Here is a 15,871-nt window from a genome sequence, read left to right as displayed (position 1 = left end):
TGTTGAAATAAGATAAAGTGTCACGGCCCTGTTGGTGCACACACATGCCTCTGGATGCTATTCCACGCACTATTCCCATGCCGGGATGTGAGTAGCGATGAATTGTTTGTAAACCCGGACCTGTGTGGGGGAATCTAGCTACCAGTTTGGTCTTATTCCATTTGTTTGGAGCTGTGCGTTTGTCTTGTTGTCAGGACAAGCTCCTGATCACCATCGCACACACAGAAGCCAAATAAATCCTTGAAACACTTTCCTGCCATTCTATTATGATCCTCTGGTTATTTCGTAGCTGCAAACACATGCTTTGCTGCCTCACTTTGTCACAATGACCAAATTTAACGTTATATTTTTCTGGACTTTAAAATAAGAAAATGTTGTTGGCTACTTGTTAACATTGTTGTATTTTTTTTTTTTCGGGTAAAAATATGCTTTTATATATTTCAGTTTAGGCCCGAGCATTTCGTTCAGAGATGCACCTAAGATTAAGGCCATTGATATTAGTTTGATGGACGGCCCAGCTGAAGCCTCAGCCCAATGGGGGGGGTCAGTGTGCTAAAACCAACATAGGCAGGTGTGTTTGGTGAAGATGCACTTGTCAAGTGGGGTGACAAGCACGTCTGTGTTCATTCAAGTGAACCTCTTATCTGTGCCTCCTTGTTCAAGCTCATGAGACGAAGGCACGTCCCGTGTTTGTTTGATTTACCTCCCTCAGATGCAGCCACAATCACATGCACTCTCACATGCACACAATGACAGCAATTTCTTACAGCGGACTGTGTGTTAACAAAACTAACAGAGCTAACGGGTAGGATGGGTAGTGATGCAGGGAGCAGCAATTGCATATTAATCTAAATTGTTCTTTCTTTCATAAATGACTAAAACAATTGCACTAGTATCCGGTTTCTCTTCTGCAAAAATAAGAGAGTATCATCTTCTGGCAAATTACACATTTTTAGGTGCAGTCTGTCTGCAGTCCATTGATTTGCTTTGGCAACAATAGTGAAGCAACTTTTTACACAGAGTGGAAAGAACAGGATTTGAACAGGATACATTTTCCTATTAATTATAATTAATAATAAAAATCATAATTATAATAATAATTATAACACTATCGTTTGTTTTCACTATCGACGGGACTGCAAGCTTGAAATGACGTAACATCCAGGAACATTAGAATATCTATGCTAATTATTTTATTACCGGTATGTCTCAGCACTGTAAGTGAAATATTAGCGCTTCTTTCTTGAATTAAACATTGCCTTGGTCGTTTTTATATTTTCTTAACGCATGAGATCACCGCTTTGACGCTTGATCGTTTTTCCGGTAGTGCGGACGTGACGTCAGACCAGGAAGTAAATCTTACCTCTTGGCGATGGCAATAATGAGCTACAACAAGTCTTACTAGCTGGTGTTCGTGGTGCAAACTGTCGCGTCGGTGTCGCGTTTTAGCGCAGCGGCTTTTTGTCGAGCTGATCTGCTGAACGATCCGGTTGTCGGTGGAAGTAGCTCAGGTACGCAACTTCGTGTGAGATGCTCCGTGTTTCCAAATAGCCTAATGGAGTGAAACAATAGCAACGCTTTGTGTAACCATCAATAGTTGGTGTTAGTACTGTTTAAATGTATTTCCAAGCCTCAATACTTCTCTTCAATTTGAGTAGTGACAGTAGAGACACCAGATTTAGGGGCCGTTTGTGAGATGCTCATAGGCTGTTTATAAATCACGCTTTAGCCATGGGCTGATAATCCCCTCACAGCTGATTTAATAGCTGGAAAGTACAACACAATAATGACACTGATGCAGTAAATAATTCAGTACATGGACCACAACCAGAGTGTGTTCAGTTCAGGAATTTAGACCACAGATTAGGGAAACATTATACTGTATATACTGTACAACATTAAATCAATTATATATATATCTTGTAAAGTTGCATTACGTTGTCCAGTTGACCAATCGGAGCTGGCTGAATTCCCGAGTTGTCCCGTATAACCTTACATCTTGCCATGATAAAGGATCCATACTAACGCTGCTTTGTTTCTCGCTGTGCCTTTTTCAGACGTCTGATTGGTGCTTGGGACGTGTGTGATTTGACAGCAGACGATGCTCACTGACATTACTGGACTGGTTTCTGTGGATCGGAACCCTCGCACTAACTTGGACACCAAACTGTAATGAGTCGCGTTCGGTCCTCTGCGCACATGACACTCAGTAAAACATTCAGCCGCTTAAATCATCGCCTGGTTTGTTTTGATCGGCTTTCGGTTGATAAACGGTGCCGATGATGTCGCTGGGTCAGTCTCAGAAGTGGTTTCCGACCCACGTGCAAGTCACTGTTCTTCAGGCAGCCGGTTTACAGCCCAAGGGCAAACATGGTGCCAACGATGCCTACACTATCATCCACCTGGGCAAAGAGAAGTACTCGACATCGGTGGCAGAAAAGACGCTAAACCCTGTCTGGAGGGAAGAGGCGTCTTTTGAATTACCCGGGTTACTTGTGGAAGGCAACCCTGAGGTGTATGAGCTTCGCCTTACAGTGATGCACCGGTCCCTGGTTGGGATGGATAAGGTCCTCGGTCAGCGCTCCATCAACCTGAATGAAATCTTTGATAACAAGGAGCGACAGAAAACTGAGTAAGTATCTACGTGTATCGATCTCATCCTTGTTTAGCCTCAGCCAATGTTTCAGTACTTCTCATGCTTTCCAGCAGATATTTGGACTTTTTTTTTTTCTCTGTGTAAAGGTCAATTTACACAGTCCACTTTTACACAGTCCAGACAATGTCTTGTCCGTTGTCAATGAGCACATAGTTATCCGTCTGAATGACGTCTCCAATGGGTTTTGACTCATTTGTTCTTCACACAAATTGTTTTCCTGCTTGCAAGCGAAGGCTGCTTTTAATGGGACTTTTTGACAATATTTGTTGTGCGAAAAAGATGCAAATATAATAACCAGAGCATTCCTCATACCAATATCTTTGCTTTTTCAAATGATTTTGCATTCCAATGCAGGTATATGTTTATAGAGAATAATGGTTAACAGTCCAAAGTGTTTGTGTGGGGGGGGGGGGGGGGCTCTATCTCACCACCGAATTTCATCTGGATCGGATCCAGAATGAGTATCAAGAAATAATATTACATTTTAACATTGAAGCTCCGTTTACAGATTCAAAAGCCAGTTAAAAACTCTGATTCACTTTTACTTTTCATGGTTGATGTATGAAGATACAAAGAACAATCTAGAACCTTTTGATGATGATCCATGTGGACGGTGTAAATCTAATTATGAGGGGAATGAGCTGCTCGGCGGAGGTCTGCGCTCTTTGAGTGCTTTTCTCATTTTGTTTGGAACAGCAGTAGTTTTTCTTTCCATTGATAAACATTTCTGACAGCTTTTCCTGCTGAAATAGGTTTCAAGCAACATTTAAGGGGGGCCCGTGGTGGCTCGGTCTGTCACCACGTCAGGTTAGGGTTATTTTGATTAGTCACCATTTAATTTACCAATTACAGTACAGATTTGTTCAATTAACACGTTTATTATTTGGACATACATTTCCTAATAGGGTCTACTCTACACTTTGTCTGGATTATTTACTTCCATTGGCTTCATTCCCTGTGAGCTGGGCAAAGAACCAGAACCATTTATAACAGCATGGACTCAACCATATGCACATTGAACTGAGGGGGGGGGTAGTCAGTTTAATATTCACTTATTGATTTGTGCTAAGTTATAGTTATGGATTACTTTAAGTGAATCCTTTTACTATGTGGGTGTTCTGCCTAATGTTTTGAACTATTACGGGCAGTAGTAGCTCAGTCTGGACCAAAGTATGGATTGTGAACTGGTAGCACGGGAGGTGTCGGTTCACCACCCGAGCACTGCCGAGGTGCCCTTGAGCAAGGCACCAAACCCCATAAGCTGCTTCTAGGGCACTGCTAAGTGACTTCCCTTCACTCCACCAGCTGTCTACAGGCCCTGTGTGTGTGTGTGTGTTTACATATCAAGTGTAAAAATAATTGATTTACTGGCGATTTTAATAAAGTTTCTTAAACCTTAAATTTCACCAACTAAATATTTCAACATGTGAAAGTAGACCTATTTATGTTTGTCTGGTAGGATGGTGAAACATCACGCATCAGTGCAAGACATTATTTGAACCACTAATTTCAAGGGAAATTATTTCTTTAAAATAAGTAAATAAATCACTACCACCCTCCTTGATAGTTTTATCATTTGAGATAGTTATCAATTGCTTTTTTTAAATTTAGTTTGACATTCAGTAATCCGCATTTATTTAGGAATTTATTGATTTAGTGACTAGAATGAACAGTTGAAAGGTAATTTGTAATTTTTGGATCATGTGCTGCATCATGCGCGTTTAAGCATTTTTGTCCTCAATGTTTTTAGAGCATCATTTTGTATTTCCAGCTAACTGTCATGCATGCACGTGCTTTTACTAGAGCAATGGACTTTTCAGAGGAAGTGGAAAATATTTGCAAAACAATTTCTGTCATGAATGTATTATAACGTTGGGTAAATATATTTTTTCCTGCATTTTCTCCATGTGTTATTGCCATTTCAGGCTACATGTAATGGTTATGAGTTGTGTTCTTAATTTCATGAGCAGACATCTTTTTTCAGCCCGATGACAAAATGATTGGACACTCACTCTTAATTGCTTTTAGTTTTGTGGATTTCTGATGGGATCCGGGATCTTTAATCACAATTTAACTTAACACACAGGAGGAAACCTGCATAATCACAGAATGCAACCATTCAATCCATTGTTTTTAAGTGTAATTGCTGGATCAAAACCTAAAGTGTAAGTATTAAAAGTGAAGAAACAATATCCCAGCAAAAAAAAACAAATCTGAACTACATGCAGCTGGACGGAGTTGATTATTACCACTCACTAATTATTGCCCTGTTCAATTTAATCATCACTTTAAAAGACCATTTTCAGATTCACCAATAGCACACTATGCCAAAATTAAAGCAGTGAGACACTGGAACAAGTGGAACAAGTGGCTAACTTTCTAAAGTTCTTCCAACAGCATGAAAACTGCTTCTATAGTGTCCCCCTGCAGTGTGGTTGCACTAAAGCAGCTCTGTAAAGAAATGTGCTTTAAACATAATGTTGTCAGAGAACGATTCCCATTTAAACCAAAGGGATCGTTTGGCGTTGTTCCTGCTGAAGGTAGCACAACTAGTTTTTCGCTACGTGTGAATGTGTGCGTGTGTGATCTGTCTCATGTGCATTTACGTCATACTGCTGCTCCAAGACGTCTCGATGATGTTTTTGACACGAAAACAAAACTAAATACAGGAGAACTTTCTTTCTAAAATGTCAAAGCAATGTAAATTATTTGATTTTGCCGTAATAGGGGGTTCAATGGCAACTGAAGACGGGGAGAAAAAAAAAGTAAAATATTTCTGGACAACCATCAAATGGTTTCGGCCAGGCAGTTTTCATCTGGTGGTTGCCCGACAGGGCCACCTAAAAAAGTTAACGTGGAACCCTTGGAACACTCACAAGATGTCACCAAAATCACTTTGTCCCTTTAAGATCGTATGTAAGAATTGTATCGTAGCGTGAGCTGAATATCGTGTATCATATTGTATCGTGAGATGAAGATCGTGTATCATATCGTATCGAGATGAATATCGTGTATCATATTGTATCGTGAGATGAAGATCGTGTATCATATCGTATCGAGATGAATATCGTGTATCATATTGTATCGTGAGATGAAGATCGTGTATCATATCGTATCGAGATGAATATCGTGCATCATATCGTATTGTGAGATGAAGATCGTGTATCATATCGTATCGAGATGAATATTGTGTATCATATCGTATCGTGAGATGAAGATCGTGTATCATATCGTATCGAGATGAATATCGTGTATCATATCGTATCGTGAGATGAAGATCGTGTATCATGAGATGAGTATGATATTGTATCGTGAGATGAGTATGTGTATTTCAGTTTCACCACTGGCATGGTGAGGACCGGTTAGTCCATTTCAGACTCGTGGAGCTGGCCAAACATGTCTGGCTAGTCACTGTTCAACATCCGATTGTTTTGAAGGGTGGCTGTAAAAAATTAAAAGGTCCTTTTGTTTCAATGTGCTGATTTCCTCACACCTTCGTGAAGTCAGGTGAAGTGGAGACTCCAAATGGCAGAAAGTGAGATATTGGGCAAAATGGCGTGTGGAGTGGAGTGCCAAATTGACTTTGAGTCTGTTTTATTTAAAGGTGATGTATTTTGTGTGTTTACTTGCCTGATATGTAGTGTATACCAAGAAAAGGGTTGCACCATCATGGAGTAGTTTTAACTTGAGCACATGGAGCCAGTCGAGTAATAGAGCGCTAACCTACGCCAATCTTCTCTACTAACATACTAAGTATTGGATTTAGTTAGTTAGTTATATTTTTTTAACCTTACATGAAGTAAAAATAATAAATTAAACAAGTATGAAATATTGTACATTTAGAAAAGTGATTTTGTTCCTAATTTCTGAGTAAAGTAGTAGTTTAGGTTTTCTTTCTATTTGGGTATTCTCTCTGAAAGAGAGCAAATTTAAATACTGAACAACACAGCATGCCGAGTCCACAGGGTCTTTGAAGAAATGTAGTCCGTGTGAAGTAGGACTTGACCTGAGGTGCAGCTCGGTGAACGGGCAGACAATGCCGATGTCCCTGTGGGACTTGAGGACACTAACTTTAGCAGCCCAGTTCAATGATCTGCATTTAGATGGAAAATCTGGAATTTCAATAAATTGATCTGTTGTGTTGTTGTCACCTGCAGAGCTGCACACCTGTCCGGGTGTTTCCCCTTTTATGGTCACGTTTCTACCTAGAAAAGCACTCGGGAGAGCGCAGACCTCCGCCAAGCAGCTCATTTCCCTCCCAGTTAGATTTACACCTGATCTGGATCATCGCCAAAAGGTTTAAAATTGTTCTTGGTGTCTTTTTATTCTTAACTGATTTTTGAATCCGTAAATGGAATTTTAAAAGTTAAAATGTTATATTTTTCCTGACCTCATTCTGGATCGGATCCAGAAGACATTTTGCATGATAATGCATACCGGACCCCTTTATAACTGTGATATTTGGTGAGTGAATTCAATAGATGTGTATATTTTTTTAAAAAGACACCATTTTAAGTAAATGGGGAAAATCTACCTTTCTTTGCAATTTATTTTTTGTATCCAGGCGAGTATCTGGATCCCTCTAAAAATTTACTGGGATTTTTTTTTCCCCTCATCAAGATCCATCCGGCAGTTTTTTCCGTGATCCTGCTAACAAACTGACAGACAGACAAACGGCATCAAAAACACAACCTCCTTGCCGGAGATTATTAAACGGTTTTGGATTCATGCTTTAGACATTAAATGCAAAGGACCGTTAAATAGGTCAGACTCGGTCCCTTCCTGTATCGCCCTCCTCACTTCCTTTATGGCTATTAATAACCGAATTGGATCTATAGTGTTAATTAGCCCCCTTATTTTCTCAACGTGGACTGACATTAGCACACTTCCTTTTGCCCATCAGTTGTGGAAAATGGCCGTCTGTTACAATCATGGCTCTTATTTTCTTTGGATGCCTGAGCATTAGTGAGCAATGCACCTGGAGCTCTTGCACTTCTTCAGCAGAGCGTCTGTATCGTAAATGTTTGTGTTGCCTGTTAGTCTAATCCCTCACCGTAGTCGTATTTGACAATGACACTGGGACCCTCGATAGTACGTCCACGCTCCACAGTGGACCTGTGTTCACCGTGGCCCATCCGCAATATTTTTTTTGAAGCCATCTTGATATCTGAGTAGGCAGCACATAATTATCACACACCTGTGTTTGTTGATTGTGAGGACTTTCCCAGCGGTCTGGGCCCGAGTGGGAGGATTGTGGTTCCAAGCACACAGAGGTTTATCTTGGCCTTGAGACGCACGTGAGGTGCAGCCCCCGGGGGCCATGGCAGCAGCACCATGGCTGCTGATCAGACCGAACATGGCACTCAGCCTGGGAATCAGACCCAGCGAAGCCTTTCAGGACTGGGCTCCTGAGCCGTGAGCTCGGCGCTTCAGAATAGCCTTCAACAGCTGCAATGTTATTTTTTTCCCCTCAAAAGCTCAATAGCAATACTCTTTTGGCTTTTAACTGGTGACTGATTTTTCATATGGGAAATTCAAAAGACAAGTCTCCTTTTAGATCACTAATTGCATGAATTATGTAAATGTTTTACACCGATGGAACTGTAGCGTGATGGAGGTGGGGCTCAAGGATCGATAAATCGATGGGACCACAGTCCAGAATGGACCCAAAAGATGTCAAGAAAGCAGACTGAATACATTCACTAATGTTGTTTCATCCGGATGCGGGTTTCCGAAAGGACATCAGCCGCCTCATAACAGAGAATCTGTTTCATTAACATGTGTGACCTGTTTGGTTGCCCTGCGACATGGCTTTGCAATTTCCCAGTTGTTTGTCATTGCATTTCTGAACAAAGGCCAGATTTGTGCAAATGCCACATTATTTTTGCACACAGTGCAAAGCATAAATCCCATTACCTCCAGTTGAAAAAGCAGAGCCGTTAAACAAACAGGTGCTCGAGAGCAGCCAGAGATGCTCTTTATTATTCATCAGCAGGTTATTTCTTCGGTTCAGGATGCAAAGATGAATATTTATCCTCTAAATGATGTCACGTGCTTTCATTTGTGTCAGAGACATTCAAGTGGTTTAAACAATTGCTTTGTGTGGTGCTGTTGGTTTGCCAAAATTAGCTTTACTGTGACGTCCTCAAAGAAGTGGTTTCGGACTATTAGTAGATTAGCGGCTTCCTCTTTTTTTACATTGTTTGGTGATATCTGCCTCATTTTGACTTTGTATACCCAATGTCAAATTTAGTTGTTAAATTACCGGTACATTTAATTAAGTCATGTGATTGTCATAAATCCTGCTTCCTTCGTTTAAATAGTCTCATTAAAATTTACCGAGCTTCCTTCACTCTCATTTTAGCTGGTATTCCCTGGAGTCCAAGTCCGGCAACAAGAAGAAGGAAAGAGGCCGCATCCAAGTGAGCATCCAATTCATGAGAAACAACATGACAGCCAGCATGTTTGACCTCTCCATGAAAGAAAAGCCCCGCTCGCCTTTTTCCAAACTCAAAGACAAAATGAAGGGTCGAAAACACAGCAGTGGCTTTGGTGAGACATCGTCAGCTATCCTGCCTCGTTCTGCCATGTGCAATACAGAGTCGGACCATCAGCCCGTTGTCACGGAACCAAAACCCCAGCCGAAGGCAAAGGTCAAAAGACCACTGCTCACCGGAACCCATAAACTCTCTGCAGCACATTCCATGTCAGATCTCACTGGTGCCAACGTCTGTCCCAAGCTGGACTCCATGAACTCCACTGAAGAGTCTGGTAAGGACAAGTATTCTGTATTTTGCAGCTGTTTGTTGCCTCCGCCGAGGCGGGGGTGTATTCACTGGCGTTGGATTGTCTGTTTGTCTGTTAGCAACATAACTCAAAAAGTTACAGACGGATCTTGGTGACATTTTCAGGAAATGTTGGGAATCCTACCAGGAAGAGATTTTTACATTCTAGGGACGATCCAGAATAGATCCTGGATTACGAATCACTTTAAATTTTTTGTTAACATTGCAGTCAATGGAGGGTCAGATATCTCAATATCTCGGTTGATTATTTACAAATGTTTATGGAATTTGACATCATGTGGGGCGGGGACCTCTAGCTCACCACCAAATTTCCTCTGGATCGGATCCGGTTGCGGAGACTGTTGCGATCCAGATTTTCCCATTTACTTATAAGGGAGGCTTTAAAAAAAAATCATATCTTATAAAATATGCATTCAATTCACTCACCAAAGATCAGAGTCATAAAAGGGTCCGATATGAACTATCATGAAAAATGTCTTCTGGATCTGATCCAGAATGAGGTCAAGAAAAAATATAACATTTTAACTTTTAAAATTCCATTTACGGATTCAAAAATCAGTTAAGAATAAACATCAACTCCGATTCACTTTTACTTTTCATGGTTGGTGTATAAAGTTACTGAGAACAATTTAGAACCGTTTGGTGATCCAGATCACCATGTGGACGGTGTAAATCCAGTTAGGAGGGGAAGGAGCTGCTTGGCGGAGGTCGTTTAACATAAAGCCTAATTTGTCTGCCGACTCAACAACCTATTGCTAACATGGACCTTCTGCTGGGAGCTTTGTTGTGGTAGACGTTTTCCTTTATTTATTTAATGCCATTTCTCACCGGACTTCTTGAGGGTCACCGCAGTTCCTGAAATGAAATGCCAAAGTTTTTTGCAATTTTATGTTGGGAGCTATTTTTTTAAATTGTGGAACCATTTTTCAGTGCAACCTTTCGTGGAGTGGTGAACCCCTCCCCATCTTTACTTCAGAAGGACTATGGATGCACTTTTTGTTCCCAATCGTGTTGCTAAGCTGTTACCAGGTAACCTCATTAATGGTGAGAAATCCCACCAGGTGTTTTCTTCAAGAATTTCACAACTCTGAAATGTGTTGCTGGCATCAAAGGTAAAATGGGCGACTCATTTCCAAAAACAATGATATTTCTCATTTTAAACATTTGGCATGTTGCTTTTGAAATATTTTGAAATTACACAGTGCATGTGTGTGTGTGTCTCACTTAACCTTTTTGTGGTATTGTCTGGCAATTAGAATCTATGCAAATACTTTTGTCATTTGGGTTATTTGTTGTGTGATTTATTTATACATTTATTGACTTTTTATTCTTTAATCATAACTGTGTCTCATCAGATTGGCGTACAGGCCCTCATAGGCGTTCCCAGAGTGAGGTGCCAGGCTACCAGGATGGCGAGGCACACAGTGACCCTTTCGCTGATATCAGTGACACCCTGCCACAGAAGTATGCCACACTCCCACGCAACCACAACCCGTTTGAGGGGGAGACTGGGCAGCTGTGGGACCGGGCAGATCGGAAGGAGAAAAAGGAGAAGGTCAGCCTCCTGGAACGTGTGACAGGAAAGAAGGAAGGCCGCAAGCCCAGTGACGGGGGTCCATCAGGCAGTTCTGGAGGCCTGCGCCCCCCCAACCCCTTTAGTGGAAACGCAAAAGCAGACACTAACCCGTTCATCTCCAAATACAAAGTCAGGTAGTCCCTTTTGCTGCTGTCTATGGAAATGTCGCCTCAGCACACCGGGATTATTTCGTATCACAATATGGTTTCTGCTATTTTGATTCCATAGCATTGGGCCTATAAGTCATGTGACACCTTTAATGAAAATGAATAAATAATGTTTTCAATAATTACACAAAGATCTTTTTACAAAATATGATAAATGATATTGATTACGTCCCATAAAGTATAAATAGCTACGATTAATTGAAATCTCTCTGACAGACCGACTTGTCTCTGTCTTCATCTCTTAGCCTCAGTCATGCATTGTTGTTCAGGCCAATAACGTCCATTTCCTGTGTTGCATAAAGAGTCGGTGGCTAAGGCTGGTCTATGAGGCTGGAAGGTGTCATTAGTGGCTCTTTAGAGCGTCTTGGCTTGATAGCTGAGTCCTCTGAGCTCTAATAATGAAATCCTCTGCACTGATAGACCACCCAATTAACCTCTTATCTCTGCAGACACTAGTCGGCCATCTTCACCGCTGCCTTTGTCATGCAGCAGCTCACAGGTCATTTTATACTGGGGTGTTGGACTGTATAATGGTGCTTTGAGTGTATTTTTACATTAAATTATTTACAGCTGTAGCGTAACTGTGTCCCCCAAAATTACGCAGTTCCTGTTTATTTTTTGATCAGTCACCATCCATAGTTGTGCAATTGGCACATGTGATGGACACTTTATTACACTATAATATTACTGCAGGTAGACCATTTAATCAGTTTGATTACATTTCTGAAATATTTTCTCAGTGAAACTTGGCTGGCCATTGATTTGTCTCGGCTCAAAAAGCCCATCCCAAGATGAATTAATGAGATAAAGTGTGTGGGGAGGGGCTAAAAAAAATAAAATCTGGGTGTTTTATGGCTCGGCTAATCTGTTCACGGTTTATTTATTGTTAATTACGCTGAGTTGAATATTTAATTTGAAATTCCTATCAGGTTTTTATCACTTTGACCTTGACATTTAGAGGCTGAGATTTATTTAAGTATTTATTACTGTGACTAGACAAGGAGTTCAACAGTTTTTCACTTTTATTTTGAAGAAAAAGATTGTTTGTTTTCCAAACTGTTGAATGTTTTGGTGGGAGGGGAGGGGTAGAGGTCTGCTGATTAATCAGCCATCAGCTCGTCCACGTTTCAGCATTTTAGAACAAAATCCACCATCATTCAACTGGGATTACTAACTTTCTTTTAAATTGCTTTGCAGCGACAAAAAGTCTTCAAGAAATGAAGATCTCACCTTCGCCCAAAAGATTAAGAACATCAGGGACAAGAACCAAGTAAGAAAACCTGCGTGACTCCAAACCGATGATGCTTTTTTCTCTCCAATTCTGCATGCTCTGCAACATCGATTTGGTTGATTTGCACTGAATCAGTTTGAGCAGTTGCTGTTTTCTTTTTTAAAGTAAGAACTCAAAGTTCTGACAAAGCAGCCGGTGACATGAATTTCCGGGCCCCTCTGAGAACTCGGATGGTGCCACTCTGCTAATTAGCAGCCGCACACATCGGCCGTCGCGCCTGATCGGGTCGCGATTTGAAGCGGCGTGAGATTTCAGGCTACAGGGTCAATCATAGTGGTATGTCGAGCCTTTTCTGTAATTGGAGGTTGTTGTCGAGGAAAGGCACGGACTGATATTTTGGGGTTTTTTTGATTGTGCGATTATTTTTTCTCTTGTTATTCCAGTACGTTCCATGATGTGTAACCTTTCGTTTGTGTTGAGCGTTCGTTTGCAAGTTCCAATTTAGAGGGGGGGGATCCAAACCAAACTATTACCCGACAAAATATATTTTTCATGAGGGAGCATTAGCAATGTCTAAATGCGAGGGAGAATGCTGCTAATGGCTTTCCTCACCTTCCCCTGTGGGTGTTGAAGGCTGTCAGTATCCACACATGTGCCTCCCTGCATGCCACAGTGCCATGCAGCAAACGGCAGCTCCCACTTCCTCTGCTTCAAGGCCCTAATTAACCACACACGGTGGGGGTGAGGGTGGGGTGGGGGGTTTCAAAGGGCTGAGCTTTTAGATTCTCAAAGCTGAGCTCATTAGAAAGTGTAATGACACAACTGGAGAATGCCAAGTGTGAACCTTATCTTCTCCCCACCACTGATCGCAGAAAAATGGTCATCATTACTTTGCCAATTCGTGGTTGTTCAAGGCCTTTGTCATCCGCCACTAAAGCGCCTGATTATTAGGCTGTGTGTGTGTGTGTGTGTGTGTGTACACATTCTTGCATGTGAAACGCAGATCCGCTTCCATAAGGCAGTCAGTTCTCTTATTCCATCTCAGGTGGCTTAAAGTGCTCCGTCTCTCAGTGCGACGCCTTGTTTTGTGTCGTGGGTGTGAGGAATAGGTTTCCGAGCCCTGTTCCTGAAAGCCTCCCTTACGCTGGACATTTAATCTCTGTGGCAAAATATTTCATTTTGCTGTGTGTCGCCCCGCAGCGAGCCTCGATGCTGCTCGGGGCGATAAGGTGCCCGGTAAGCAGTCCCGCTCCAGGTCTTTCTGCATTGTCTTTCCCCAGCGGTGCAGGTTTGAATGGCTGCATGGGAGTGGAAGCTGATAAGTGTGGTATTTTAAACAGTGAAGGTTCGGCTGCTCCGTCCAATCGGAGGAGGATGCCCAGCGCTGAAGCGATAAAGTGTTTCCTCATTAAAAACGATTACAGCTCCTATCGTACCTGTGCAACGCGATCTGCACATACCGTTCCATACGACTCTGTCCAAAGTAGGTTATCCTCAAAGACCAGAGCTGGGCTTGGGTTGCTTGTTTTGGTATTTATTAGCCTGGACTATAATTGCTGAAATATGCAGCCTGGCATCATCACCCCCCCCCCCCCCCCCCCCCTCAAAGCAGAGATTCCATTATTCAAGCAGTTCTGACAGGCTTTCTAGATTTTTAATTAACCCTATCCAGTTGGAAAGATTCTCAAAACTAAGAATAAAGAAAATGTAATTTGAGACGTCTGAAGTCTCTTGGTTTATTATGAACTCTCATACAAAGTGTTATCTTAACCTCGCGCTGCGTGGCTTTTATTAGGGATACACGAATACCAGAAAAGGGTTATCAATGCCAGCCGTGTGGAAATACTTTGCGAAATCGATGATGACGAACGGCAAGCAGTCTGTGCTCTGTTTAACTGCAAGGAGGATTCGGAACATATAGTCCCTTTAATACAAACGCTTTGGTTGCATGTCTGCAGAACCAGTGCAGGGCGAGGAGGTGAACCGTAATAAACCGACGCTGCAGCAAACCGTAGCGGCGTGGGACAATGTCCAGAGTCGACAACGGCCTGTAAAGAATAATGGCGCCGTTTCGCCAGTAGATGCTGCTGTTGAAGACCAGCTGCTTATTGGCTGTGGGCCAATTTACAGGCCGACAGCTTTGATGAAAATGTCCCAGAAGTCACCGTCTGAATTGAAATAAGAGTCTTCCATGGAATTAAATGAAATCTAATCAGAATTTATTCTCCTATTTACAAAGGACAAAATGCCAATGCAGCGTGTCACAGTGTATCGTTTCAGCATTGACATCTCAGCCCGTGTGCAGCGTCACCGTCCTGTCCAGGTAGAATAATCCGCTGACGGACAAAGGGAGGTATATTCATCGAGAGGACTTGTTTTGTTTGAGCTCATAGGTTAATATTTAAAAAGAAATCTCTAACAAATGGTACATACGGTACGTTATTAGCACAACATTAGCACATTGGATTGCAGAAAGCAAAAACCTCCAGCTAGTCTCTCTCCACTCCCCCCATATGCTGCCGTCTAGAATCACAGAGGATGGATTTATTTTGTTATTTTTTTGTTGAGTGAGGGCACACCTGTCCAAAAGCATGAACTTTAATAATGAATTCTGTTTTTCCACAAAAATAACACGCTGAATATCCGGCATCAGCCAGGTTCAGGAACACTTTCCGACTCAAATGTTGACTAGTAATGTATCGGCTCAAATGCCCGGTACTTTTTCAAGCCACAATATAAAATGTAGACAATGAAATGTTGCTGGTTTTTCCCCCAGCCGATAACATTTACACAATTCCTTTTCAGGATGTGGCACGGGAAAGCGTGGTCGCCTATAGCAACCTGTCCTTTGAGGAAGTTGTGCAAGAAGTCCTCAAGCAGAAAGAAGCGGTAAAAAGAAGAGACGCCCACATCAAGGAGCTGGAGGACTATATTGACAACCTGCTTGTGCGTGTCATGGAAGAGACGCCGAGCATTCTACGCACGCCGTACGAGCCAAAGAAGAAGGCAGGTAAACTCTGCAAAAAGTAGAACGAAAAGAGGCGGGATGAAAAGTCACCGCCGAACGTTTTGGTCGTCGCTCATGTTTCATTACCGTGTGTTCAGGATTGGTTATATTTTGGTTATTTGACATATTTTGGTTCGGAATGTTTGCGGATGTAATTTTTTTTTTCATAGATTTGTTTTTCTTTTTAGCCATTTGGTTATTTTTAGTTCCTGGAGGTTTCTTGCCTTTTTTTGTTGCACAAAAAATGTCATTCCAACATATCCCTGCATGACTTGAATGCTTGTTGCGGTGCACGTTGAAGTGGTAAGAAAATAATTATTCTGGGTCGAGTCGAATCAAATTCAATACCTGCTATGATGCCGAGGAGCCCAGGGATTCCTGGGAATTCTTGGAAAGACAGAAGGAGCTTGACAGTGTCTGGGAGTCTG

The 15,871-nt window shown here is 41.8% G+C and overlaps 1 protein-coding gene across 1 annotated transcript; it reads left to right on the top strand.

Annotated features, from left to right (window-relative positions):
• Positions 1–2,279: 2,279 nt before the first annotated feature.
• Positions 2,280–15,466, top strand: LOC137896047 (rab11 family-interacting protein 2). Its single transcript, XM_068741578.1, has 5 exons — positions 2,280–2,632; positions 9,021–9,427; positions 10,830–11,172; positions 12,403–12,475; positions 15,242–15,466. Exons 1-5 carry the CDS (start codon positions 2,280–2,282, stop codon positions 15,464–15,466), a joined length of 1,401 nt encoding a protein of 466 aa, XP_068597679.1.
• The last annotated feature ends 405 nt before the right edge of the window (positions 15,467–15,871 follow it).

The sequence above is a fragment of the Brachionichthys hirsutus genome, chromosome 7 (genome assembly GCF_040956055.1).
Source record: "Brachionichthys hirsutus isolate HB-005 chromosome 7, CSIRO-AGI_Bhir_v1, whole genome shotgun sequence".
In the NCBI taxonomy this organism is placed as follows: domain Eukaryota; kingdom Metazoa; phylum Chordata; class Actinopteri; order Lophiiformes; family Brachionichthyidae; genus Brachionichthys; species Brachionichthys hirsutus.
Note: the sequence above shows the minus strand (reverse complement) of the source record. Positions and strands in the feature narration are given on the sequence as shown.